Source organism: Pangasianodon hypophthalmus, chromosome 14 (assembly GCF_027358585.1).
Source record: "Pangasianodon hypophthalmus isolate fPanHyp1 chromosome 14, fPanHyp1.pri, whole genome shotgun sequence".
In the NCBI taxonomy this organism is placed as follows: Eukaryota; Metazoa; Chordata; class Actinopteri; order Siluriformes; family Pangasiidae; genus Pangasianodon; species Pangasianodon hypophthalmus.
This window is the reverse complement of record NC_069723.1, coordinates 17,783,131-17,808,106: the sequence shown is the minus strand read 5'-3', so window position 1 is coordinate 17,808,106 and position 24,976 is coordinate 17,783,131. Positions and strand designations below refer to the sequence as shown.

Sequence of the window (24,976 nt, the reverse complement as noted above, 5' to 3'; positions counted from 1 at the left end):
TAGTCCATTTAATCAAGTGTCATTGATAATAATTGATTTATAATCAATTAGAATCAATAATAATCAGTTTATGATTGTTGCCTCGACTCATTTCAATCTTTGCCTTCTAAATATATGCATTGATTCAAATCCTCCTATCATTACATCTCTAGTGTAGACAAGGCAAAGTATTATACTGAAGTATATTAAAGTAAGGTGTAATGTTATGACGTGACAACGGAAGTACAATGTAATGTGATATGACTACAAACTGACTCAATTCGAGGGAAATTTTCTTCAGATGACTAAAACTAGAAATAAATGAAATCTTTTTTTAGAAGCTATAATAATAATATTAGTGTGCTTGTGCACCCATTGGCTTTCCATAGTGGACGGGGCTTCAGGAGGTTGGCTGAGTCCGAGTTTCTCGTCTTTCTCTCTTGCTCAGTATCTCCACTTTCACCGAGAGAGAGAGAGAGAGAGAGAGAGAGAGAAAGAGGCGCAGTGGGCTGCAGTTTAGGATATGCTTCTGCTCTGCGGTAAAGGTAAGCTGAACAGAAAGCTCTCTATTCATTTTAATGTAACTTTTTTCAGCAGTAGAAAAATTTTACCTCAGCTGGGCATTGGAAGCTGTGGTGCTAATTAAAATACTTAGAGAACACCTTTGTTTAGTTGAAAGTTTGTTTGGTTTCTCAGAGTTGTCAGATTTGCATTGTTTGAATATTTCTTCTAATAAAGTAAAAATCCAGAAGATTGACCGATTCCCGATGTTGGTGGAAACACGCATGCGCGAGAATTTGAGGTCTTTATTGTACAGGCGACTTAATGAAAGGCATAAACTGTAGCTGCTGCTGCAGCACCTACAGTCCACTTAGAGAAAGAAAAATAATCAAAAATGAATAAATAAAAAAATTAAAAATGGCTCTTTTTTTTCAACAAACAGCTATGAACGATTGATCCTGATGTTCTCATAATAATCATGGTGAAAACACAGCCAATAGATAGATAGACGGAAAGATGGATAGATAGATAGATAGCTAGATAGATAGACAGAGTACTGAAGCGCTAAAAGGTCTTTGTTTTTATATATTTTATTTACTTCTCTCACTCCACATATTTTATATTTTACTGTACTTCTTGTAATAAATTTTTGTGATCTCTATCCATGTCATTATCACAAGACCACAAATGTTTTCCTGATTTAACACAATACATTTCTTAAGACACAACAAACTTTGTCTCTCTGAGATAATGACATTATTAATTTGAGATGTTGAAAAAACATGATGTTTTCCTGAGATAACAAGCTGTAGGCCTATTCAGATGTACTGGTACATCACGCTTAGACCTCTGGGAATGCAGTTATAGACAAAACATCTGAGCTCTGTGTGATGTTAGATGCAGAAGTTGCATGTTGTATGTTTATTAGCTTTTTATTACAATTTTATTGATTGTGAAGATCCTCTTTGACAGTTTGTTACCACATTTTTCTCTTTAGTTAACAGATGCCGCCCAAGACAAACAGAAGCCTTTCCTGACATATAAATGTGTTTTCCCACGGTGAACCTTACGTTGCTGGCAGGATGTCCTCCATAGATCCTTATCAGTACATTATAGTAAGTTCAGCCTCAGATTTTGGAGGCAGTAATTTTTTGTGTAGATTATTTTACAGGAAATCCGATGTTATTCATACTGTATCAAAGAACTAAAATGTTTTTTTTGCCACGGTTCACTGGATGAAATATGACTCATATCTGCATTGCACGTCATTCAACAGTTTCTCCAGACTGCATTAACATTACTGTATCAGTTTATTATGAAATTGGAGAAAGTATGGGATTGGTTCACATCTACAAACCCAAATGTTGATATGTATATAAAAATCCTGTGCAGGTCTATAAAAGTCCAGTTCATTTCTTTTCTCAACTGCATGACCGCAAACATGACATCAGCTGTTTCTCTTGGGTGGTTACTCCTGTCTGATTGTCCCTTGTGTCACTTGTTAGTCACTGATATGAGTGTTTTGTGTCGTCAGGTTGAACATCAGTATTCTCACAGGTTCAGAGTGACTGTGGTGAGAGCGGAAAATGTCACTAAAGGCACGCTTGGGGACTTGCGTGAGTGTGAACTTTGTTTTGTTAGCTCCAGTTGTTACAGCAAAATGTTGTGTATGATGAAGCATACATGTGTATGTGTTTGTGAACAGTGGACACGCCAGACCCGTATGTGGAGCTGTCAATCCCAACTGCTCCCGAGTCGAGAAAAAGAACACGTCACATAGACAATGATATCAATCCAAAGTGGAACGAAACTTTCGAGTTCCTTCTGGACCCCCAACAGGACAATGTGCTGGAGGTGAGAAATTCATTACTAAAAATATCACCAGATTTTAATAATTAGATCTAATACTATCCAACTTTATACCACAGCACTTGAATTCTCCGTCCTGGTTAATCAGAAGGTGTTGATTAATTTCCTGTAACAGCAGCTTTGACAGTAGTGCTGTCTGCATTGTATTAATGTGCTCATTCTAATGTGTTATCATTTGTATAGTAACACATCATTCACAGGGACCTGTATGGCAGACACTCACATAATTAAAGGTTAATAATTAACAGATTTTTAATGAATAAATAAAATATATAACATTACAGGTTATTAAATGGATACACAGTATGATGTTGTTCTTTAATAAATAAAAATGTGTAACTGTTGGAAAATTACTGTGATATGACAGAAATAAAACTCTTTTCTGTGGTCATGGCACTCACTTTCAGCCTGGGCTTCATCACACCACCCCAGCATTTGTTATTTTCATACAACAGCACACCCTGTTGTGTTTTACTCCTTTCATATACGCCATCCAGTGACTGAATCACCAGTAATGTGGATTAGCAATGATTTAAGTGAATAGCACTTATCTTCCTTTGTCATCACACTCTCCTTTCTTACCTTTTAGATGACTTTAATGGATGCCAACTATGTCATGGATGAGACACTGGGCACAGCTACATATTCAGTCAACAACGTGAAAGTAGGACAGCCAGAGATGGTGACTCTGTCTATTGGCAAGGTAGGCTAACGAGTATTAATGGGTCAGATTGTAATGTTTAAATTGGAATAGCAGGATAAGGATGATTATTAGGCAATTTCCCCCAACTGTAGTCAGTCAACAGATATGTTTGGTGTCTGAAGTTTGCCTCTTTGTTTTGGCACTGAATCTATAACTGAACTGCATGACTAAATCATGACACCTCTGACTCAAAATATGTTGAGTTTTTCACCATCTCAGTCTGACTCACTAATGTGCCTTCTGACTTCACGTAATATTGTCTATAAAAATGTACAAAAGGACATCCCAGAGCTACAGTATCCATATTTGAGACAGAATGTTGTGCTGAGACTTATTTAATTTTTTTTTTTTTTTTGCCCAAACTGTTCGTTCAGGGTGGAGAAGAAATGTTAGTTTGCTTTGAAAAAGCATAAAAAAGGAGCGTGAAAATATTGAATGTGTTCATTTAATCTCTTATGCTTTCATTACAAATACAAAGAGCAATAGTAACATGGTTTCCATAGGAATATGTGTGAGACCATACAAAACACTGTAGCTTGCAAAATGTCAAATTTGTACATTTCTGGTCCTGGTACATGTTGTGTGAAGTCTAAATCAGGATTAAGATCACTAATAGCTTGTGTCTGAACATGGGCGTATCTGAATGTAGCTTATTTACTGTGCTGAGTGATTAAATAACACAATAATCCTGACAGTAATATTTAGAAGTGGCTGACCTAAGAATGTTGCGAAACATTGGAAAAGAATGTGGAGTAATAACACATTCTACAGTATGAAGTATGAGTCTGAAGTTTTGGGGCCAGACTGGTGGTTTATCAAATCTTTTCCGCATAAGATCTTTCTTCTGGTGGGTGTGATACAGTTAAGCAATAGCTTGGCCAAAAATTACATAGAACTTTCAAATTATTGTCAGTGTAGTTAGTCATGTTGTTGTATGTGAAGTTTGCTTGATTAGTTTTTCACTAGTGCTATGAGGGTCACATCCAGTAGGTAATGGAGATAAGTTAGGGAAAGGAATCATAAGCGATGTTAATGACATCAATGAGGGGATTTACCCAGAGCAAACAGATTTTTTTTATTTCCTGCTGTTGTTCCACTTGTCTCTGTGGCCTGACCTGTGAAGGAGGAATAATTAATACACAACGCATTTTCTTACTGCCAGTATTGCAGTACATATCCAGAAGGTAGTCTTGGCATAGTAATACATTAATATTATTTTATATCACCAGACTACAAAGGTGCACCTGGAGATGGCATTGGAAGTCTGGTAAGTACATCAGTCTTCTCAGAAAAGTGTGGCTTTGTATAAAATTCTTTGAGCTTGCTGTGTCGGTGTTATTAACAACCGATTTTTCTTGCTGTAGTTCGTCCACTGACCTGCGTTTCAGTATGGCCCTGTGTGATCAGGAGAAGCTGTTCAGGGAGATGCGTAGAGACAGAGTCATGCTGGGCATCAAAAAATTCCTAAACATGGAAAACCCACGCTTCCTGCCCACCTCACAAAAGGAGGTGAGCTCTAGTCACTTATAAATGTGTCTCTCCAAAAATGTACAAATCACCCTATTTTCTACATTTTTGGAACTTGTATACTGTGAAAAGTGCTTATAGCAGGGAAGTACATTAATAAGCCTATGCAGAATTGCAGAATTTTTTTTGTGAGCGAGCGTGAGGCATTAAAGAATTATTTTTCCTATCCATAGAATTCATATATACACACATGTACACCCACATACACAATAGATACATGTAAAGTGTGTTTGTACATATATGTATACATTCCCATACACTAAACGTTACGCATTGGATACATTGCCCTATCTCTAACTGTAATTTTGTATTAATTATTCGCCATGTCTTGGCTGTGTCCAGGTTCCCACCATCGCCATAGTGGGATCAGGAGGAGGTTTCCGAGCCATGGTAGGCTTCTCTGGGGTGATGAAGGCTCTGTATGAGTCTGGAGTGCTGGACTGTGCTACTTATGTGGCAGGACTTTCTGGCTCAACATGGTCTGTATATGAATCTGTATCTGTTTTTTTATTCACTTTCTCTTCCATACTTCCATCCATCCATCCATCCACCCGTCCATCCATCATTCCTTCCTTCCTCAAACCTTAAATAAGTTTAACACTTAAGCTTTTGAATTTCTCTAAAAAATTAACCTTTTTTAGATTCTCTATCACTTTTACCACTTTGCAAGCACAGTATTTGCTTCAGGAAATGCACATTTACTTATCATATAATTAATAAGTGTACATGAACAGGTGTAATGCAACATTAACGTAATATACACACTCAGTCTGATGTAGTTGTAATGTCAACTATAAACATAAATTAGTGCATATATTACATGCCATAAAAGCCAATCAGTGAGAACGCTATACTGGCTGTGACACTCTTCAATCATTAACGGACATGTTTGCACAGGTACATGTCCACGCTATACTCACACCCCGAGTTTCCTGAGAAAGGCCCTCGAGACATCAATCAGGAGCTGATGAAGAGTGTGAGCAGCAGTCCACTCAAACTCCTGATGCCACTGCACATCAAACGCTACATTAAAGCTTTGTGGAAGAAGAAAGCAAGCGGCCAGCCAGTCACTTTCACCGACATCTTCGGCATGCTCATCGGAGAGACGCTTATACCGGGGGTGAGAAGGCGATACACACACACATATACACATGCAAAAATAGGAGCTTTATCAACAAATGAATTAACTTGAAGGAAACTGAGAAAAAGAAAGACTTCTTTAAGTCTACAAGTCTACATCATCGAGCACACACTTAAAAAGACATAATTTGGTTTAGTCATTGCAGAATAAGTGTGCATGTAACAATTAAGCTACAAATCAAACTGGAGTTACATTATTCAAATTATTCAAAGAATTTAATGATCAAACTTTGTGCCACACCTCCTACTTGACTCAGTCAACAGTGTTAATATTCTCTTACCACTAAAACACCAATCCTCACTACAGTGCCAAGTGCACTGAAGCAAGCCTATATCTCCAAAAGAAAAACACAATGTCCTCTGACGTGTTCCTCAACATGCTTCAAAGATGTGGATCCCATAAATCAGCCAGAAGCCAGAAAAGACGACATGGGTTATGGAAAGAATTCAAATCTTTTAACACTGAAACATTATTCTGTTTTTCTGTGTGTGTGTGTGTGTTACAGCGGATGGACACGACACTGAGCTCCCTGCAGGAGAAGGTGAATCTAGGTCAGTGTCCTCTGCCTTTGTTCACCTGCTTGCACGTCAAACCCAACGTCTCTGAGCTCATGTTTGCCGGTAAGAGCATGCTTTTTATATTATAAGAATTATATTGTGAAATTTAGTTTCAAATAAATTGCTTTTTACATTTTTGTCCATCTATACCGTGGTCACAGAACAAACTCTATATGACAGTTGAACCTTGGTCTATACTTTTCCTTAACTAATTCCCCATTCATTTACATGGTACTGCTAACAAGTTACACATCAGTTTACCAGCAGATGCACCTCATTTCCATCATCACCATTAATTAAAGACTAACTGGGAAGGTTAAAAATTCATCATTTCATTCGATTGGAGTTGACCGTGGATCCAGCTGATGCAGCATAGACACACCAGCTAAACACATTTGCTTAGATTTGTATAGCTTGCAGCAGATATGCAAAGCATGCTCATGATCAGCATTGCTGTATTGACATACTACTGATCTATCATGGTGGCTGCAACAGCTCTTCCATCTATTGTAGAGAAACTGTCCTGTAAGAGGATACTTTGCCACACATGACAGCTTTGACTAAACAAAGCAGACTTTCAGAAAGCAGAATTTATAGCAGGGGCCTCATGATCATTTTAGAGATACTGTTGTTTTATTTCAGGGTGTAAATAAACTGTGAAACTGACTGAAGATTTCTGAGAACTTGCCGTGTAAACCAGCTGGAACTTCCTGTTAATTCTGTACACGTTTTTCCCATGACAGACTGGGTGGAGTTTAGTCCCTATGAGATTGGCATGGCAAAATATGGCACCTTCATGACCCCTGAGCTCTTTGGCAGCAAGTTCTTCATGGGCAGCGTTGTGAAAAAGTATGACGAGAACCCACTTCATTTCCTAATGGGTAAGATACTGAGGGAAGAAAACATTACATAAAAAACTATATAAAATGTTGATAACTAGAGCTGCATCATCATCTATACTCACCTGATGCCTCATCCTCAACATGTATTTTTCCTTTTTTTTTGTTACTTCCAGAATTATTGGCACCCTTCAAGAGAATAGGAATAAAAAAAATGTGTAAAATAAACACAGTGATTGAAAAAACAATCATCCTTCAACAAAAGTCATTCTTGTTAAAGCATCCTTTTAAAGTAATTTTAGTATTTTTGTTCTTCAAACTGTGGCAAAATTATTGACCCCTAAAGAATATTTAAAATACCGTCAACTGGTCAGACTAAAAATGCTTCTTAATATCCAAAAACCAAAAAACATTTTGACCAAATATGAGTTTGCCCTCATGTAATATCCTTTCATAATCCATCAGCTTAGGGAAAAACCCACAGAGCTTTAAAAAAAAAAAATGACATCAAGCACAGTCAGGGCTGAAAAGTTTCAACAGTTTGCTATGGTAAAAAAGATGGCAGAAAGAGTACACTGAGGAGGATGGTGAAGGAGGAATAGGAAAAACCAAATATCACAGGTTTGTTAATTTTGTGGGTTTTAAAATCGGTTAGACAAAACTAATATTATATTCACAGTAATAATGAAGTAGCACATTTGTCAGTACTGTTATATGACAGAAAGAATTGAGGAATAAGGTAATGGGGGAAAAGGACCAGGAATTGAAAGTTTCTCTAGAGAAGAATGATTCTTTAAGTGGTTAAGCCAGTATATTATATATAATTTACTTCTAGGAAAGGTCTCCTAGAAGTGAGATGGCTGAACTAATTGGGGTGGAAAACCGCTGGATGAGAATGCAATGAATACAGAGAGTGATGAATACAGTATTGGAATGCAGTGTGCCCCCTTCAGCACAACATTGTGTATGTGTCTGTGTGTGTGTGTGTGTGTGTGTGTGTGTGTTTGTGTGTGTTTTAGGTGTGTGGGGCAGTGCTTTCTCCATCCTGTTTAATCGAGTTATCGGAGTGAAGGAGACAACTGGCTGGAGCAGCACTATGGAGGAGGAGCTAGGTAGGAACTGGTCTCCTCCTTTTCTTATGGTTTTGGAGACATTTGGCTGTGTACTCACGTTGACAATCTATGATCTGTAAGTGATGGCGGTACTCGTGACTCAATTAAACAGTGCTTGTGGGGGCCATTTAGCTGGTCCTTTTTTTCTTCTATAAACAGTGAGTGCTGTGAGTTCCTTTCTCCCTCACTCTTAGAAACGTCTGTGGGAGATAAAATCAGTTTAGACCTTAACACACTTCTAACACACACATGCACAAACTAATGTAGCAAACCATCTGAATTGTGACTAAAAAAAATGAACAGCATGTTCAGCATTACTGAATCGATATGAGTTTCTCTGTATCTGTGAAGTTCTAAACCATGTGGGCTGTGTAGATGTTAACCTGCAACACATTAGCAAGCAGCAATTTGCTAATGTCACTCTTGCGTTAGAGATTTGTGCTAATGCAAGTGTGACATGTCTTTTCCTGGTAGTATGCAATTTACTGAATCATTTATATACAATGGATATAAAAAGTCTTCACACCCCTGTTAAATGGCAGGTTTTTGTAACTTAAAAATTCAACTAAGTGAAATCATGTCAGAAAAAATAATTCAACATATAAAAATCAAGTGACAACCAGAAATGTTGTAGTGAAAAAAAGAAAATTGAAAAACTTCCAATACCCAGCTTGCATAAGTGTGCGCACTCTTTTATAATTGGGAATGTGGCTGTGTTCAGTATCAACCAATCACATTCAAACTTGTAGTAAATACTAATTAGTATACACCTTCTATCAATTAAAGTGACTAATTAACCCCAAATAAAGTACAGCTGTTCCTATAGGATTTTTCCTGACAACTTCTTGGTAGCATCCACCTGGAAAAGCCATGGGGGCCACAAAGCGCTTACAAAGCAGGCACAGGATCTCATTGTTGAAAAATATCAATCAGGAGAGGGTTACAAAAAATTTCTAAGGCATTGGATATACCATGGAACACTGTAATGACAATGATCAACAAGTGGAGTAAACATTACTAAGAACAAGATATTCCTCTAAAATTGATGAGATTGACCAGGAGAAAACTGGTTAGGGAGGCTGCAAAGAAGCCTACAACAACATTAAAGGAGCAGCAGCAATTTTAATAAATATATATTAAGATATTTTTGGTGCAAAAAAAATCCCCATGGTGAAGCATGGAGGTGGCAGCATAATGCTATGGGGCTGCTTTTCTTCAGCTGGAACTGGGGCTTTAATCAGGGTGGAGGGAATAATGAATAGCTCCAAATGCCAGTCAGTTTTACCATGAAATCTTCTGGCTTCTGCTAAAACACTTAAGATGAAGAGGAATTTCACCTTTCGGCAACCCGAAGCACACCTCCAAATCAACAAAGGAATGGCTTCACACAAAACATGATCAAGGTTTTAGAATGGCCCAGCCAGAGTCCAGATCTGAATCCAATTGAAAATCTGTGGGGTGACCTGAAGAGGGCTGTGCACAGGAGATGCCCAACCAATTTGACAGAGTTAGAATGCTTTTGCAAGGAAGATACTGCAAAATATTGCAAAGTCAAGATGTGCCACACTGATTGACTCTTACCTGAAAAGCTTGAATGCCATGATCAAATATAAAGGTGCTTCAACTAAGGTTGCAACCAGGTTATTGGACATTTTTATTCTTCATTTTTCCCCCTAAAATGATTCTTATTGTTTTTCACTTTAATTTATAGGTTGCAATTTCACAATAAAGGTAGAAAAGTTTCTGATATGATTTATCTTGGTCTCATTTTTTAAAACATCACAAAAACCTGACATTTTAACAGGGATGGGTAGACTTTTTATATCCACTGTACATTACTGTGTGTTTTAAATGTATTTTGATATTGTATTGACAACCCAAAAGAGATTAAGTTCGATATTATATTTCATACTTATGCACCAAACAGTATAGAATGAAAACTAAACAAAAGTAAGAGCTGAAGTTGTAAGAGTAGAGAATTTGTATACAGCTTTTAAGCTGTTTCATTTCTTTGTACTTTTTATTTGCAGAGCAAATTAAACCAGAACACATTCTTGGAAATGACACAACGGATAACGAAGAGGAACTGCGCAGGAGTGAGTCACTTTTATACTTATCTCAATTACACATTGTCAAAACTGAATTCATATTCACTTTACTGAGTAACAGTTATCAAACAAGCCATTTGTCTTTCTTCATTTCTTGCTTTATCTTTCTTTTACTGTCTTTTTGCCTTCTCTTGCTATTCTCTCATTCTCTTTTTATCCCTCTTTTTTCCTCTTAAATGTATTTCTTTTTTATCTCTATTTTCTCACTCTCTCCTTCCTTGTTTCCCTTCCTTCCTCCTATTATGTTCCCCTCTTTCCCTGTCTTCTTCTCACTATTTTTCCCCTCTTCTTTGCCTCTTTTTTCAATCTCTTTCTCCTCTCCTCACACTTTCTTTACCTGTTTTTGTCTTCCTCTCTTTCTTCATATCTTGTTCCTTGTTTACATATTTTGTTTTCCTCTATCTGTCTCACAGCGGGTACAGAGTCTTCGGAGGTGGAGGAGGAGCGGCAGCGTAATGCTCAGGCCAGCTGGGTGCAGCGGATGTTCACCTCCATGGTGGGCGACACGGCGCTGTTTAACACACGCGAAGGCCGCGCGGGAAAAGTGCACAACTTCATGCTGGGCCTGAACCTAAACTCCATGCCTTTCACACCCCGCCATCCCTTTCTACCACAGATCTCTGTTGAGGATGAGGTCGACGCCGTCACAGGTGCACAAACACACCTGCTTTATCCATTAGCTGTTTAGGTGAAAACTCGTAGTGTGCAACATCGGCTTCTTCAGTTTTCTGTAAATTTGAGAATTTATCCCCTCCATAATAAATGACCAATTATGTTATGCAGGCACACTTGCTCCTCTGCATGCCACTACAGGTTTGGCCCTGCACACTGAGCTGTGCTGCTTTCAGTTTGCAGCACTATATAAAGGCTCATTTCAGTTTGAGTCAGCTTCAGTGCCAGTTCATGTTCAACACTCATTCGAAAACATAACATTGTAGTCCATTATCCTGCATGTGTTTTGCCAACTTGCTCCTTGATCAGAAGCAAGCTCCCTTTAAGTTCATGTTGATAATGTTTTTGAAAAAGATTGTTTTGAAGATTTTAAGGAGGAATGTGTACCCTTCTTTTTTGATACATAATCAATGATTAAATGTATGGAAGATACATTTAAAGCATTGCTTCCCTGAGACTGACAGGTACTGAGGCCATGCCTCCTTTACAGGGACTGACAGGTACAGAGGCCACGCCTCCTTCACTGGGACTGACAGGTACAGAGGCCATGCTTACTTCACTGAGACTGACAGGTACTGAGGCCACGCCTCCTTCACTGGGACTGACAGGTACTGATAGGCCAAGTGTCGATCATAATTCATCACATTTTAGAGTCCTTACAGATATACATTTCTTGTAGATCCCAATGAGTTTGTTCACATCTACGAGCCTCTGGATGTAAGGAGTAAGAAGATTCATGTGGTGGACAGTGGCCTGACCTTTAACCTGCCCTACCCCTTGATCCTGCGACCCCAGCGGGGTGTTGATCTGATCATATCTTTCGATTTCTCAGCCAGGCCGAGTGATTCCAGTCCTCCCTTTAAGGTTAGTATGGAAAATATTCAGAGCAGAGAACATGATTCTTTTTTGCATCATGTGTCATGTGAATGAGAACAAGTTACTGTGCCAGTTATTATAACAGCAGTGGAATAGTGGAGGTTATTATAACAGCAAAGGGAGGGGACTAAATCTGGAATGGGATGTTCAAAAACACATGGGTGTGATGGTCCGGTGTCCACAAACTTTTTGCCATATAGTGTAGTTGCATATTGTAAATAATTTAATATGATTCTATCTTATGACTGTTTCAGACTTTTAATGTGATACTGTGACATATCTTTTTCTCAGGAGCTTTTGTTGGCTGAGAAATGGGCACGCATGAACAAATTGCCTTTTCCTAAGATCGACGTGAAGGTGTTTGATCGCGAGGGTCTGCAGGAGTGTTACGTGTTTAAGCCCAGGCCAGAAGATAAACACTGCCCCACTGTCATCCACTTCGTCCTGGCCAACATCCACTTCAGGGAATTCAAGGCTCCCGGTGAGGACAAAAAGTTTTTTTATTGTGCTATGTGTCAAACTGTGCACTATTAATACGTACAGTAGTTGAAAGTTTTTGGACTAACCTACAAACATCCAGCTACTAGAAAGTTACATACATAGCATGGATGGATAATTTTTTTTTTAAGACTGCAGTAGCAAATATAGGTTTAAAGGCATTTTTGTTTCCCCATTTTATCCCCAATTTATTCACCTGCCAATTCCCACCCACCAGACAGCTCTCTCTTATCAGGTGCCATCTACCGTGAAAGCTAACACGTGCTTCCTTGAAGACACATGAAGCCAGCGAACCACATATTTTTGAACTGCTACTCATGCTGTGTTAGAGGGCAGCATTAAACACTCAGAGGAAAGCGTTATCTGCCCTGTTCCACATACATAAGCTCACAGGCACCCATGTGTGGCCAATGTCGCTGTGATTGACAGGGGAGAGAGAGAGCAATGCCATCACTACCACCCAGAGACAACGGCCAGTCGTGCTTCCTTAGCTCCTGGCAGTGGATGGCTGTGCCATTGTTGGGATTCGAAATTCTGATCTCTGAACAATAGGGTGAAAACGTTTCTGTTGCATCACTCCGGAGCCACCAGATTATTTAAAATTAAATAATCTAACAGTTTCCAATTAGTCAGCTGAAAGCTCACCTTAAGATCAAGCTCACACTCTGCTCCCTTCATCTTCCAGTTGCTAGTTTGCCAACACTGACTATATTTTAAAAACAACCTGAAAACATACCTGTATGTTAGAATGGCTCGGTACTGAAACAGAATTAACACATTTTACGATCCACATTTTTCATGCTGTCCATGCATATGATGTTGACTCTTGACTGCACATGAGAATACAAATGTAACCTCTGATGTTTGTTCTTTGTTGGTTGCTAACTTGTATCCTCTTTGTTCTTTGATTAATCATTATTACAGTTATATTAAAGATTCTTTGAGCTATTTAATAATGTAACAAAATGCATGTCTTCTATGTTGTTCTGAAGGAGTTCCCAGAGAGACAGATAAGGAGAAGGAGTTTGGTGACTTTGACATATTTGACGATCCTGAGACCCCGTATTCCACATTCAACTTCCAGTACTCAAATCAGGCATTCAAACAGCTGCATGACCTCATGGAGTTCAACACACTCAACAACATCGAGGTCTGTTTTCTCCCTCATTCAGAAAGGAATAACTTAATACAGACTTTCCAGAAAAATATATACAGCATAGTTCATAAATTAGAGTAACAATACTACAGTATACAATTAGAAACAAGACTAGACAATACAATATACTACTACTACTGCTCCTACTACTAATAATAATAATAATAGTAATAATTTGTTTTATTCATCTAATGCCCTTCTCATACTCATTATTACTTTACAACAATTTGATCACATTTAATGCTAGGTTAATGTGATATTTTAGTTTCCCCTTACCCTATATGTAGTTGATTAGTCAAAACATGATGAAATGAGTCTATTATAAGTTTTGTTCTGGAGCTACAAGGCTAAAGTAGCTAATGAGTAAAGAAAGATTATAGCCTCCAGTTTACTATAGTGCAAAATGCATGTGTATATCATCACACATCATGACATTGTCTCAGTGATACCATAAGTACATAAACAGTTTTCTAAAATAGCAGAATAGGCTATAGTTCAGAATAATAAAAAAATAAATAAACACACCATAACAGTGGAATTATATTATCTAAATGACTTCTAATGTATTGTACATATTTTGGGCCAAATCTCCTACCTGAGCCTGTTGCTCAGATAGAATAAAAACAGATGATTTGCTGTTTTTGCTGTGCATAACAGTGTTAAAACCAAAAAGCCAAGTCTGTTTGAGATACTAAACAACTTGAGATGATTTTGACTTGCAGTTTGCACAGTGTTAAATTGGTAGCTATAAGCTTTCATAAGTTCTGTTAACTAGATTAACCTTGTAGCTCCAGTGTATATCCAAAGAAACCAACACATCTTGGCCAAAATCTCATTGTAGGATCTGCAGCGATTGACTTCAGGTCCTCTGGCACCCTCTCTCTCTCTCTCTCTCTCTCTCTCACTCACACATTTTCCTCACATTGTTTTGCAGCTAATAAAAGATGCCATCAAAGACAGCATTCTCCAGAGGCGGATGAACCCGTCGCGCTGCAATGTCTCTCTTTCACTCAATGAGATTGAAAACAAGAAGTTCCTGAAACGCGGCACCGGCAGCGTAAAAAAGGACACACCTAATAGGTAAACACAACGAGTGGATAAATCAGTCTCAGCTTCCTGAGAGTTTGGATGTAGTATCAAATCTTGCTGGACAATAGATTAAAATGGAAATAAGTTAAAACAAGCAGAACTGGATACACTACCGTAAGGCACAGTATGGAATTGGGCATTTTGTGAACTTTATCAGTGCCTTTATCTTGTGATGATAAGGTTTACACAATCTTGTACACCTTTTCCCACATCTTTAAAGCTTTTAGTTGTCATTAACATTGGATGCAGAACCACAGACACACACACTTCTGTATCTTTAGGGTGGGCTTGACTGTGTGAGGAATCTCCACACACACTAACAGTCAACACACAGTCTGGATTTCATCAGGATACAGTGTCACAGTGTCCAAACCCAGTGTCCAAAACCACACACAGTTCTCTACATAGTGCATAGTGATGTCTGAAAACAAGGTCACTGCAATCCCACAGTGAAATCCCACCGAGCACTGTGGTATGAATAACATGAATATCCATAATGCACCATGGAATTTGGCTTAAATTCATATTTTAAGAAGAGACCCAATCCTTTCTTCCATGATGTCTTCCAGGCATTTATATGGTGTAGTTTCAGTGGTCAAGGAATAGTGTATATTAACCATAATGCACTGTCATTAGTCACGTTTACATGGACACCTTTTGTTTCAATCGGAATGAAGACAATCAGATTGATTAATCCGATCGCAGTGTTTACAAGAACGCTGAATAAAGTAATCGGGTTGATATGCGCGTTTACATGACAGAATCGGATTTGATCTTCTGACATGCACACAGTGCACGAATACACGTTTCCCGCCGTTCCAACATGCAGATACTAGCAGCCACTCTCTTGCCATTGCTTCTTTTTTCGTTTTAAAAAGCAGACTTAACATTTGCCTATTTCAGCTGCTAATTAGAAGATGATGAGCGTGTGATGTTTTGTGCGGTACTGCGTGTATTTATCAAGCAATTAAAATGCCCCTTCCCGAGCCCAGAGCAAGGCGTCTGTGGATGAGGGTCTGAAGCAAAGACTGGTGGGACAATGTTGTCTTGCACCACTTCACAGACGAGGAGTGGAAGGAGAATTTTAGGATGACACAACAGTCATTTATGACAATATGCTCAATGGTGGAGGGGAACATGTCACCTGGTGAGGCTACGGTCAGAGCCCCAATACCGCTGACAGCCGTGCGTCATACGTCATTATGTGATTTGTACGTCATTGCACATGCGCAGAACTATCTGGTTTCATTTTCAATCCGATGAAGTGTTTACATGTCCTCTCCATCGGATTAGAAAAGGTTTAAACCACCCCTTACGATCCGAATGAAATTTTAATCGGTTTTGGCCAATTCATTCCGATTGACGTGTTTACATGTGACTTTTTAAATCTGATTGTGCTTCTAGTCCAGTTACGATTGGATTATTAGTGTCCATGTAAACGCAGCTATTGGCTTACAATTAATCAAATTATTGTAGAAAGAAAAAATGCAAAACTCTTATTAATAACATATAGCTAAAACATATAGCTAAAAGTAAATTGTTTTGTGCCTCCGTCCTTCCTGACATTTGACAAAGGCCTGTATGACAAAACTTGTGTGTTATACTGCATCCTGGTCTAAAATCCTGTCTAGTCTTCAGCTCTTTTCTGTAAAAATTACTGATGATAAATCTAGAGTTAAGTTGTATAGTGTGTACTTGGTTTAAGACAATCTGCCGATTCACTGTCACACTTTCCATTTGTTTGTTAAGCTCCATTATGTAGACCTGGCATTTTAAAGCTAGTCATCAAAAGATAAAATTACACAAAGACATATACCTGCCCTCCCAGAAGCTGCCTGAAAGGATCAGAAGAAAATAATGGCATGATGTGACATGTTGTGTACACTGTATACACACATTTCTGGCTTCATGCACACGTTCTAGTATCAGAATGATGCCTACTCATGAAATTCAAGCATTCCTATACTGATACATCTCATCTGATAATTTGCTCTTTCTTGTAAACTGTATTTTGGAAACTGGTAACATGACCTGCTGTTTGAGAGTGTGGGTGAGGACTGTGATGACCAGCTCTATCAGGAGTTTTGTGTTTTTCCTTTTTATTATTTAATATGTATAAGTCATGTGTCAATTTCTGTGTAACTATGAACTGCAGATCAGTCCTGCAAATGAATATTTCTGAATTTCTCTTGTTTCATTACAATAAGATTTATTTATACAGTGCCTTTCCCACACTCAAAAAGCAAAAGTTCAGGAGAGTCACTTACAGTAACTTTTATGTTTATATTCTTATTATTTTTGTGTAGTAACTAGTCTTATTTATGAATCAAATATGTTTAATATCATCTCAGTTCTGTGAAATAATCGAAGGCTTTTTGACTTCATGACTTATTTTTATTTTATGCCTGTATGAACTTCATAGTTAACTATACAGTTAATAGCACATAACACTGTACAGTTAGCACTGGATAACACTAACAATGACAATGAGATAAAACACGATGTACTGCAGAATGAGAACTGTTTTGCTTGGTTATGGAAATGACCAGGTTGTACACACTAATCATTCATTCTTCCGGTCACTGGCAGACCATAAAGAAAAAGATCTTCAAAAATCAATATCAGTCTATGAGGGACACTTATTTCAGGGTGTATGTGTTGGATATGCATCCTGAATTAAAGACTGTTCATATTTCAGCATAATTCTAATGATTTTTTATAGTTTACTTTTATTATCCATAATATGTCTGTAATTATTTAAATTGTTGTTCCTTAATAAAACTCCAGTTCAATCTGGATAACCAAGAATGTTGAATATCATCCTTTCTTGTTTCTTTGCAACATCTCACATGAAGTCCATTAAATCAGCATTAAACCAGAGGCTGTTAGAACCACTTTCAGAGACCACTAAACTCGTGTAGTACCATCAATAGCAACTACACTCATTAGGGCCATTGTGATATCAGCACCAGTTACTGTAAAAACCACAACAAATGATTATAAAAACCACCATGAACAGCTTAAAATACAGTTTCTGTTAGATGAATTCTTTTCAGCAGAGATGATAAATTGGCCTGTGTTATGTGTTATACACCCAGCCGGTGGCCTGAGACAACCCCTGAGTTTATGCAACCATCAGAAATCAAAGCACACATATGAGCAACACTAATACATGGGTTCTCCTGACCCACTTCATGTCAGGCTTCATACTGCCGTAATAACCTGGATCATGTGTGTTAAAGGGGGAAAACCTGAAACTACAAGGCAATACCTAGTTAGTCTCTGTATATTCAGTATGGGACAGTGTTCATCCTGCGAAACTCCAGTGGGCTATTCCTTTTCACATTTCATTCATATTATGTGAAACATCTCGTTTCTTATATTACATTCTAATATGTGCATGACTTAGACAAACACGCTAAGTAGACCTGGTCCATCATTTCGGGTGTTATTCAGTGTAAACAAGGACTGAGATGACTTCCTGTCTCTGTGAATATGAAGGCTGAGAGTCGATGCCAAAAAAGAGTCGATTCTCGAGAGTCGACTTCAAAGCTTTGGAATTGATTCCGCATAATGACTATGATTTGGCTCAGTTTTTTACACAGACGACGTCTCTTTATACTCTCTTTTTCTGTTTTTAATCACTCTGTATGCTATAAAAATCCAGTATTTTACCTTATCAAACAAAATAAAACTTAAAATTTACGACATTAATTTTGCAGTATTTAGCATGATAGCATTAGTGGCACAATGAATGTTTAAATGGTAGCATACTAGCCTACTTTATATGAATAAATGTATCAGTCATTTGGAATAGATACTATCGTTCATAATAGTGCATTGTGCCGCCGACTTAATTAATATTTCATGGTTTATTTTACAATAATTCTCCTATTCTTGTCGACGATAATGCGGAAAAGAGACTGTGTGTGTGTGTAATCGACTCCTGTTACGGGCTTGACTGAATCTCTTGGAATCAGAGTCGATTCCCAAACCTCAGTCCTAATGCGTTGCCGTTGTGATGAGATTTTCACATAGAAAGCTAAACATCGCCATCTTGTGGTCCAGTTTGTGCGTTACAACGAACTAGAACCCGGAAGTGCTGGACCGCTTGAGGGCGCGCTATGCGGAAGTGACTGCGGAAGGATTGCTTGCTTCCTGAAAAGTACCGGGGGCTCGGGCTACTCTTGCATTTTCTGTCCTATAATAACTTTGCAAGACATTTAAACATGTCGAAGAACACGGTATCGGACCGCTTCAGAAAGGTTGATGTAGACGAATATGACGAGAACAAGTTTGTGGATGAAGAGGAAAAAGGCGGAGAGAATCAGCTGGGTCCAGACGAGGCCGAGGTCGATTCCCTCATCAGACAATATCCTTTATATTTTATTCTTCTATCAAACATTTACACTGGGATTTCAGTCATTTTTTGGCTCCGCTATTTTCAGTCAGTGTTTTATGTCTTGCTGGTTATTAGCCCGTGTATAAAAAGCCTCAGCACTGACGGCGAGGAAGTGTAATGGGTGTGGTTAGCTCTCATTCATTCGTTACGCCGGCTGAATCTTAAACAGCACCTTACTCCCTACATAAGAGCACTCTTTAGATGACGTCACTGGGGCGTTCTACAGCATGGGTAGTGCACTATATAGTTTAACAGAGTTCCATTTGGGACACGACTTCGGATCGTCGCTGTTGCAGAGCGTTTAACAATCAAGCGAAGTTCATCTGTTCGTGATTAGAAGCGACTTTTGTGTTGTTTGTATGGTTGCAGCAGAGTAAAGCTCAGCTATTATGATGTCCTAAAGCAAGTCTGATATATGGGTAAATGAGTAAATGTCTGTGTAATAATTTTAGGCGTGCAGTTTACACAGTGCTAAACTGGTAACTATGAACTTCTGTTAGTTGTTAGCTACATTAGCTTAAAGAATCAAACTGATAACAATAAACACGCCTTGGTTGATAAACTGTATTTGGGGTAAGAGGGAAAGTGGAAAACATTTCATTTTTGGCCTGAATATAGCTTTAAATGTTTATTTTTCTGTGTATGCAAATATTATTCCTAAAAACCAGGAAGCTAAGACATAAACAGTGAAGTCACCAATGTAGCATTGTGTTTATTTCACAAGTCAAAGCAGCCTGAGAATATTATATACAGACAGACAGGCGGGGCGGTGTGGGAGGGGCCACGGTGGCCCACTTCTCCGAGTGTTTCGGGGATTTCCTCCGGGTACTCCAGCTTCCTCCCCCAGTCCAAAGACATGCGTTGTGAATGAGTGTGTGTGCGATTGTGCCGTGCATTTGGGTGCAAGGGTCCAGGGTGTCCCAGGGATAGGCTCCAGGCTCCTCCAGGACCCTGCACAGTATAAGCTGTACAGAGAATAGATGGGTGGATGGATAGATGGATGTTATGATGCTATTAGAGTAGTTTCTTCCTTAGCACCATGCACAGGGAACATGATGGGTGCACTACAGGCTGCACTGAAGAACCCTCCAATCAACACCAAGAACCAGAACGTCAAGGTGAGCTCCATCAAAACCAAGCACCAGAGATGGACAGTGTAATTTAACACGAGGGAGAGAATTTCATTCCCTCACAGTGTGTTTCACTATTAACTGAATACTACCCAAATTTTCAAAACGTTGATGTATTTAAGCCAAAAAAAATCCACATTTGAATATTTCAGATCCAAGTAAGCCTTTGGTGCCTTGATGTAGGAAAAGGGCTCTGAATAAATGCATGTCATTTATGGAATTTTCACACGTTTTTAATTGTGTCCAATTTTTTTTTTTTTTTTATCAAATACAAAATATTGAACCAAGTGTGTATACAAAAAAAGGTATGGTGTGTAAGAAGTTAACCCATTTCCAGCAGGCACTCACTGCAGTCACTTTTTTCAGTGGCTAAATATAAAATGCCACATAAATCATTTAGGATTTGGCCTAAGACAATATTCTTCATCCACAAATGTAAATCAAGCTAAATAACACCAGAAAGAACACATTATTATGGGTAAATATATGAAAAATGAATTTGAACCCTAAAGTGTCTGATGATGCCACTTTGTAATTTTCTTGACTCAAGAAAATGATTGCAATTTTTTTTTAACCTTCTGTGGTTCACGTGACATGAACACACAGTGTAGAACTACTGCTATGTTCACTCTGTCTCTGGAGTTATTAGGTTATGAGTTCATAAATGTTTAAATGTACTGAAATACTAAAACTAATGGCTAGATATAGATATCCTTCTGATGTTCAGTACACTAGATGAAGGGTGGCTATTTGTTATTTGTTATAGGTATGTTTATATCACACATTTTCTCTAACCTGTGTGTGTGTGTGTGTGTGTGTGTGTGTGTGTGTGTGTGTATAGGACCGGGCTGAGGGTCTGGTACTGAAAGTCTTAACTGCCTTTAAGACTAGCGATATCGAGAAAGCAGTACAGTCTCTGGATAAAACTAAAGTGGATCTGCTTATGAAGTACATCTATAAAGGGTTTGAACGACCATCAGAGAACAGCAGTGCAGTGCTGCTCCAGTGGCATGAGAAGGTACTGTGTGTGTGTGTGTGTGTGTGTGTATTAGTTTGTTTTGTGTGTGCTTGTTTACAATGTGGGAAAAGCTGAGTTTGTTCACAGGTTAAATTACAACTAAGTATTTTTATAGTTGCAGCTGAGTGCAAAAGTTTGCACCCCCATGGCTTCTGGATGAATAAAGAATACTGTTGCAGATTACGCTTTTAAATAAAGAAGCATGTGGTTTGAATTGATCTTTACACTTATACCTCAATTAAATTAGACATGGTGAATAAAAGACCACAGCAGGATGGACGGGGTGTGTCAAGGAGCTGATGTGAATTGAAACCTTGGTTAAAATAGAAACAGATCCATCCTATGAGACTAAAAGCACAACTAAATACTGTTTAGAAGTGCTTTCAGTATGAATTGGCCTTTACTCACTTTTGCACATTCTCATGAAAAGTGCCAGTAATTCTGGACTGCTCATCTTAAAATAGGTATCCTTTTTTAAAAAAAGAAAAAAATCCAATATGTGATATGTGTGAAGTTCTGTAAGTATGAACGCCTCTTTGTGTGTGTGTGTGTGTGTGTGTGTGTGTGTGTGTGTGTGTGTGTGTGTTTGTGTGTAGGCTCTTTCTGTAGGTGGTGTGGGCTCCATCGTGCGAGTGCTCACAGCTAGAAAAACCGTGTAACTCTCTCCATCAGGATGCCTTGGCAGCGCTGGCACAGGGATTGGCTGGCACAACCTCAGCGCCAGGCTCATCATTACACTGTGGAGGACGTCAGCCTCTCTCTCTCTCTCTCTCTCTCTCTCTCTCTCTTTTCTTGTTCTTTTTCTCTGTGATTTTTTACTCTCATTATATTGCTCCCGTTCTGGGTTTCGTCCAGAGACAAAATACAGCAGCTCAGATCTGTATATCACCTGAACAGCAGCGTTCCTATTAAGTGGATTTGCAGATCTGATCTCTGTTCTTCACATGTTTACAAAAGCAGATGTTCCTCTAACTTCATCTGCTCCACGTCTTACACCCCAAGGAACTGTTAAAATAGCTTCAACTGAATTAAGATATATGTAATTCTGGTATATTATTATTATATATACTGGAACGTATGAGTGTTAACAGATATGACTATAGACTGTTGTCGTGTATGTTTTGTCATGTAAGATGAAATATCATACAGTCTCTCACCCCACAAACAGCTAACCTAATGCTAATCAGCTCACATAAGGGCACGCTCAGCGTACGTGTGTGCTTATGAAATCTGCAGGGCCTGAATCAGGTGCTTTGGCACTGATGTGTGTCAGTAAATGACTTTAAAAGTAATTAATCATGGTACGACATCCCACACCGGCCTCAGTGCTTAGCATACTTTCCTGATTATAAGTCCCACTGGAGTGTAAGAGGCATCTGCTTAGATTCAGTGACAGTGTCCATCTTTTCAACACAGTAGAGTCTTAGCTTTCTGTTAGTCTTCTGCCATAGCCGACACCTCAGCTTAACGGATCACCTTTTCTCATCTCTGTGTATTGTTATGCTCAGCTGCCATCAAAGCAGCTACCTGAATTACAAACTATGCCTGTATCTTACAAGCATCTGACAGACAAATGTTAAAGGTTAAGCCAAAATAAAGAATATTAAGTTTGGTTATAACTAGTGGTAGGACGGTATACTGTTTAAAAAAAAAAAAAAAAAGGTACACAGAGTTATGAGATACCGGTATACATCATTAAAATAATTTCGTACTTTTCACACAAGTACAGTCATACCTGGATATATCCAGGTATGACTGATATATCCAGGTATGACTGTTCTTGTGTGAAAAGTACGAAATTATTTTTTGAACATTTAAAAAAGATGAAGCTCTGAGAACTGTGTATTTCTGCATTTTTCTAATAAACTACTAAATGCTAAGAGCGGTAAACATATGACAGTTTTACTAACTGAATAATTGAACAGTCACACTGCCACTGCAGTGTCATTTGTGGTGTTAAAATATGCTCATTTTAACCATGTTAACGAGAACCGTCCATACAAACAGCCTTGTGGTTTTCACTATTTCAGAAGTCACAACTGAGTTCACAAGATGTGGTGCAATATTGACATTTCTCAGTATGGCAGAAGCTATGGAAGTTCCGTTAGCACTTGATGCTATGTTTAATTACAGTTCATTTTAGTTGTACGGAGTCTATTCTTACAAACTGAACATCACATCTGAGGAAAAAGTTGATATTCTTGATAGTGTTGTCTTGTTTCTACAGTCGCTACACAACACTGAGGAGGCCATATTTGCCCTGTTGCCTAGCAACATTGCTGTCCCAACTTTACCCACTGGAATGTTGAGCATATTAATTATCCGACTTCCCATTCTGAAAGCACAAGTTCTACGTATTAAAAGACCATGATGATAGTTTGTATGATCATGATAATTGTACCATTTTCTTGCAATACCGTTCCAACCATGAGTTATAGCTAAACATTTTGGCTTTATTTTATTACTGACAGCCTGTTCCTCAAGGACACTGATTTAGGATCAGCTCTTTATCAATGTTTAATTCTGTTTATCAGGACAGGACAAGCCAAAGACTGATCCAGCATCAGCATGCAGACTTTTGATCAAATAAAATCCATTGACTGTTGTACTGACACATGTTTATGTATGTCCTGATCACTTGTAAAGGCGTCATGTGGGTCTAGCCTTTGCTCACAATCTGCCATTTAGTTCAGTAGATTTAGTAGCCGACTTCTGAGGAGCTGAACACAAATATACCGAGTGAGGGTGTGTGTGTGTGTGTGTGCTTTCCCTCGAGTACTGCACAATATTGCCGGTACTAAACATTTCTAGCATTTCTAACATTGTATTTAGGGAATGCTCTTAGTGTAGCCTTTATGTAGTCCATCAAAGAAGCCATATGTGATGAACAGACTGACATGGCCATGTTTGAGAGTTTCTAGTTGTCCATATCACTCATTTGATCAAGTGCGAATATAATGTACCAGTTTACCGACTGCCTTATGAATTATTCCTTTTATAATGTGTTGTCCATTTGGAAGCAATAAAAATTGTATTAATTGAAAACTGGTCTCATCTTCTGGCATGATTATTCTGGTCAGATTTTGCAGCATGTCTAGTAGACATAAATAACCAGGGAGAATAAAACCAGTTTCTGGATAGGTTTATCCTATCAGCATTATAAACAGTATGTATATACATTCTATATCCAGGTCGGGCCACTGGTGCCACCATTGAGCCCCTAGTTCAAGGACCAAAGCAGTATCTTGATGTTTTGTTGTGCTGATTAAGCCAATTTCCACTGCAGCTACTTAAAGTACATGATATCTGCTTTGTCTGTTGATTTATATCAGTCACATTTGAGGTTAATGCATCTCTTTGTGTACGTTTTAATATTTAAACATCATTATCAGATTGTTTCTCTTTAGCACTAAACAAAGCAAAATCTCCAGTAACTTCTGATCTCTCACTTTCTGAGGTAGTTGTTCTAAGCTGATTTACACTTACCTGCAGTGGGAATTACACTGTCAGTGTATTGAGTTGAAAAGTATCTCTAAATTCAGCCACTGGTTAATGTTGTTAATGTCTGAATAAAAAGCTGGGATGAGCTTAAAATAAAATGTCAACAGCACAAAAATAGTGCTTTGTCTTTCATGCTCAACACAGCAGACAAGCCAATTCTGGAGAAATCGATCAGTAATCATCTTTCAGGCATCTTCCAGGCATTGATACTAAATACTAGAGAAACACAGATTGACACTTATTTCTGGACACATTTGGATATGATCTCAATATTAGAGCGTTGAGTATCAGCCAATTC

The 24,976-nt window shown here is 38.4% G+C and overlaps 2 protein-coding genes across 2 annotated transcripts; both read left to right on the top strand.

The window, feature by feature from the left end:
- Nucleotides 1–372: 372 nt before the first annotated feature.
- pla2g4aa (phospholipase A2, group IVAa (cytosolic, calcium-dependent)) lies at nt 373–17,435 on the top strand. The gene is made up of 18 exons (XM_026934914.3): nt 373–524; nt 1,478–1,595; nt 2,015–2,096; nt 2,186–2,334; nt 2,939–3,052; nt 4,282–4,319; nt 4,417–4,561; nt 4,922–5,058; nt 5,477–5,699; nt 6,226–6,340; nt 7,021–7,158; nt 8,136–8,228; nt 10,259–10,324; nt 10,750–10,986; nt 11,688–11,872; nt 12,176–12,365; nt 13,375–13,532; nt 14,473–17,435. The coding sequence occupies exons 2-18, from the start codon at nt 1,563–1,565 to the stop codon at nt 14,620–14,622; spliced, it is 2,253 nt and encodes a 750-aa protein (XP_026790715.1). The 5' UTR covers nt 373–524; nt 1,478–1,562; the 3' UTR covers nt 14,623–17,435.
- A 1,304-nt stretch (nt 17,436–18,739) lies between these two features.
- On the top strand, nt 18,740–24,222 carry arpc5a (actin related protein 2/3 complex, subunit 5A). The gene is made up of 4 exons (XM_053239582.1): nt 18,740–19,000; nt 20,076–20,147; nt 21,001–21,177; nt 21,774–24,222. The coding sequence occupies exons 1-4, from the start codon at nt 18,857–18,859 to the stop codon at nt 21,834–21,836; spliced, it is 456 nt and encodes a 151-aa protein (XP_053095557.1). The 5' UTR covers nt 18,740–18,856; the 3' UTR covers nt 21,837–24,222.
- The last annotated feature ends 754 nt before the right edge of the window (nt 24,223–24,976 follow it).

Excerpts from the sequence above, each read along its gene's own strand:
- pla2g4aa (XM_026934914.3), top strand. The coding sequence starts at position 1,563 with ATGTCCTCCATAGATCCTTATCAGTACATTATA. Across the intron at positions 1,596-2,014 it reads ATCCTTATCAGTACATTATA|GTTGAACATCAGTATTCTCA; the intron begins GTAAGTTCAGCC and ends TTGTGTCGTCAG. Across the intron at positions 10,987-11,687 it reads TGAGGTCGACGCCGTCACAG|ATCCCAATGAGTTTGTTCAC; the intron begins GTGCACAAACAC and ends CATTTCTTGTAG.
- arpc5a (XM_053239582.1), top strand. The coding sequence starts at position 18,857 with ATGTCGAAGAACACGGTATCGGACCGCTTCAGAAAGGTTGATGTAGAC. Across the intron at positions 19,001-20,075 it reads TCGATTCCCTCATCAGACAA|GGGAACATGATGGGTGCACT; the intron begins TATCCTTTATAT and ends GCACCATGCACA. Across the intron at positions 20,148-21,000 it reads CCAAGAACCAGAACGTCAAG|GACCGGGCTGAGGGTCTGGT; the intron begins GTGAGCTCCATC and ends GTGTGTGTATAG.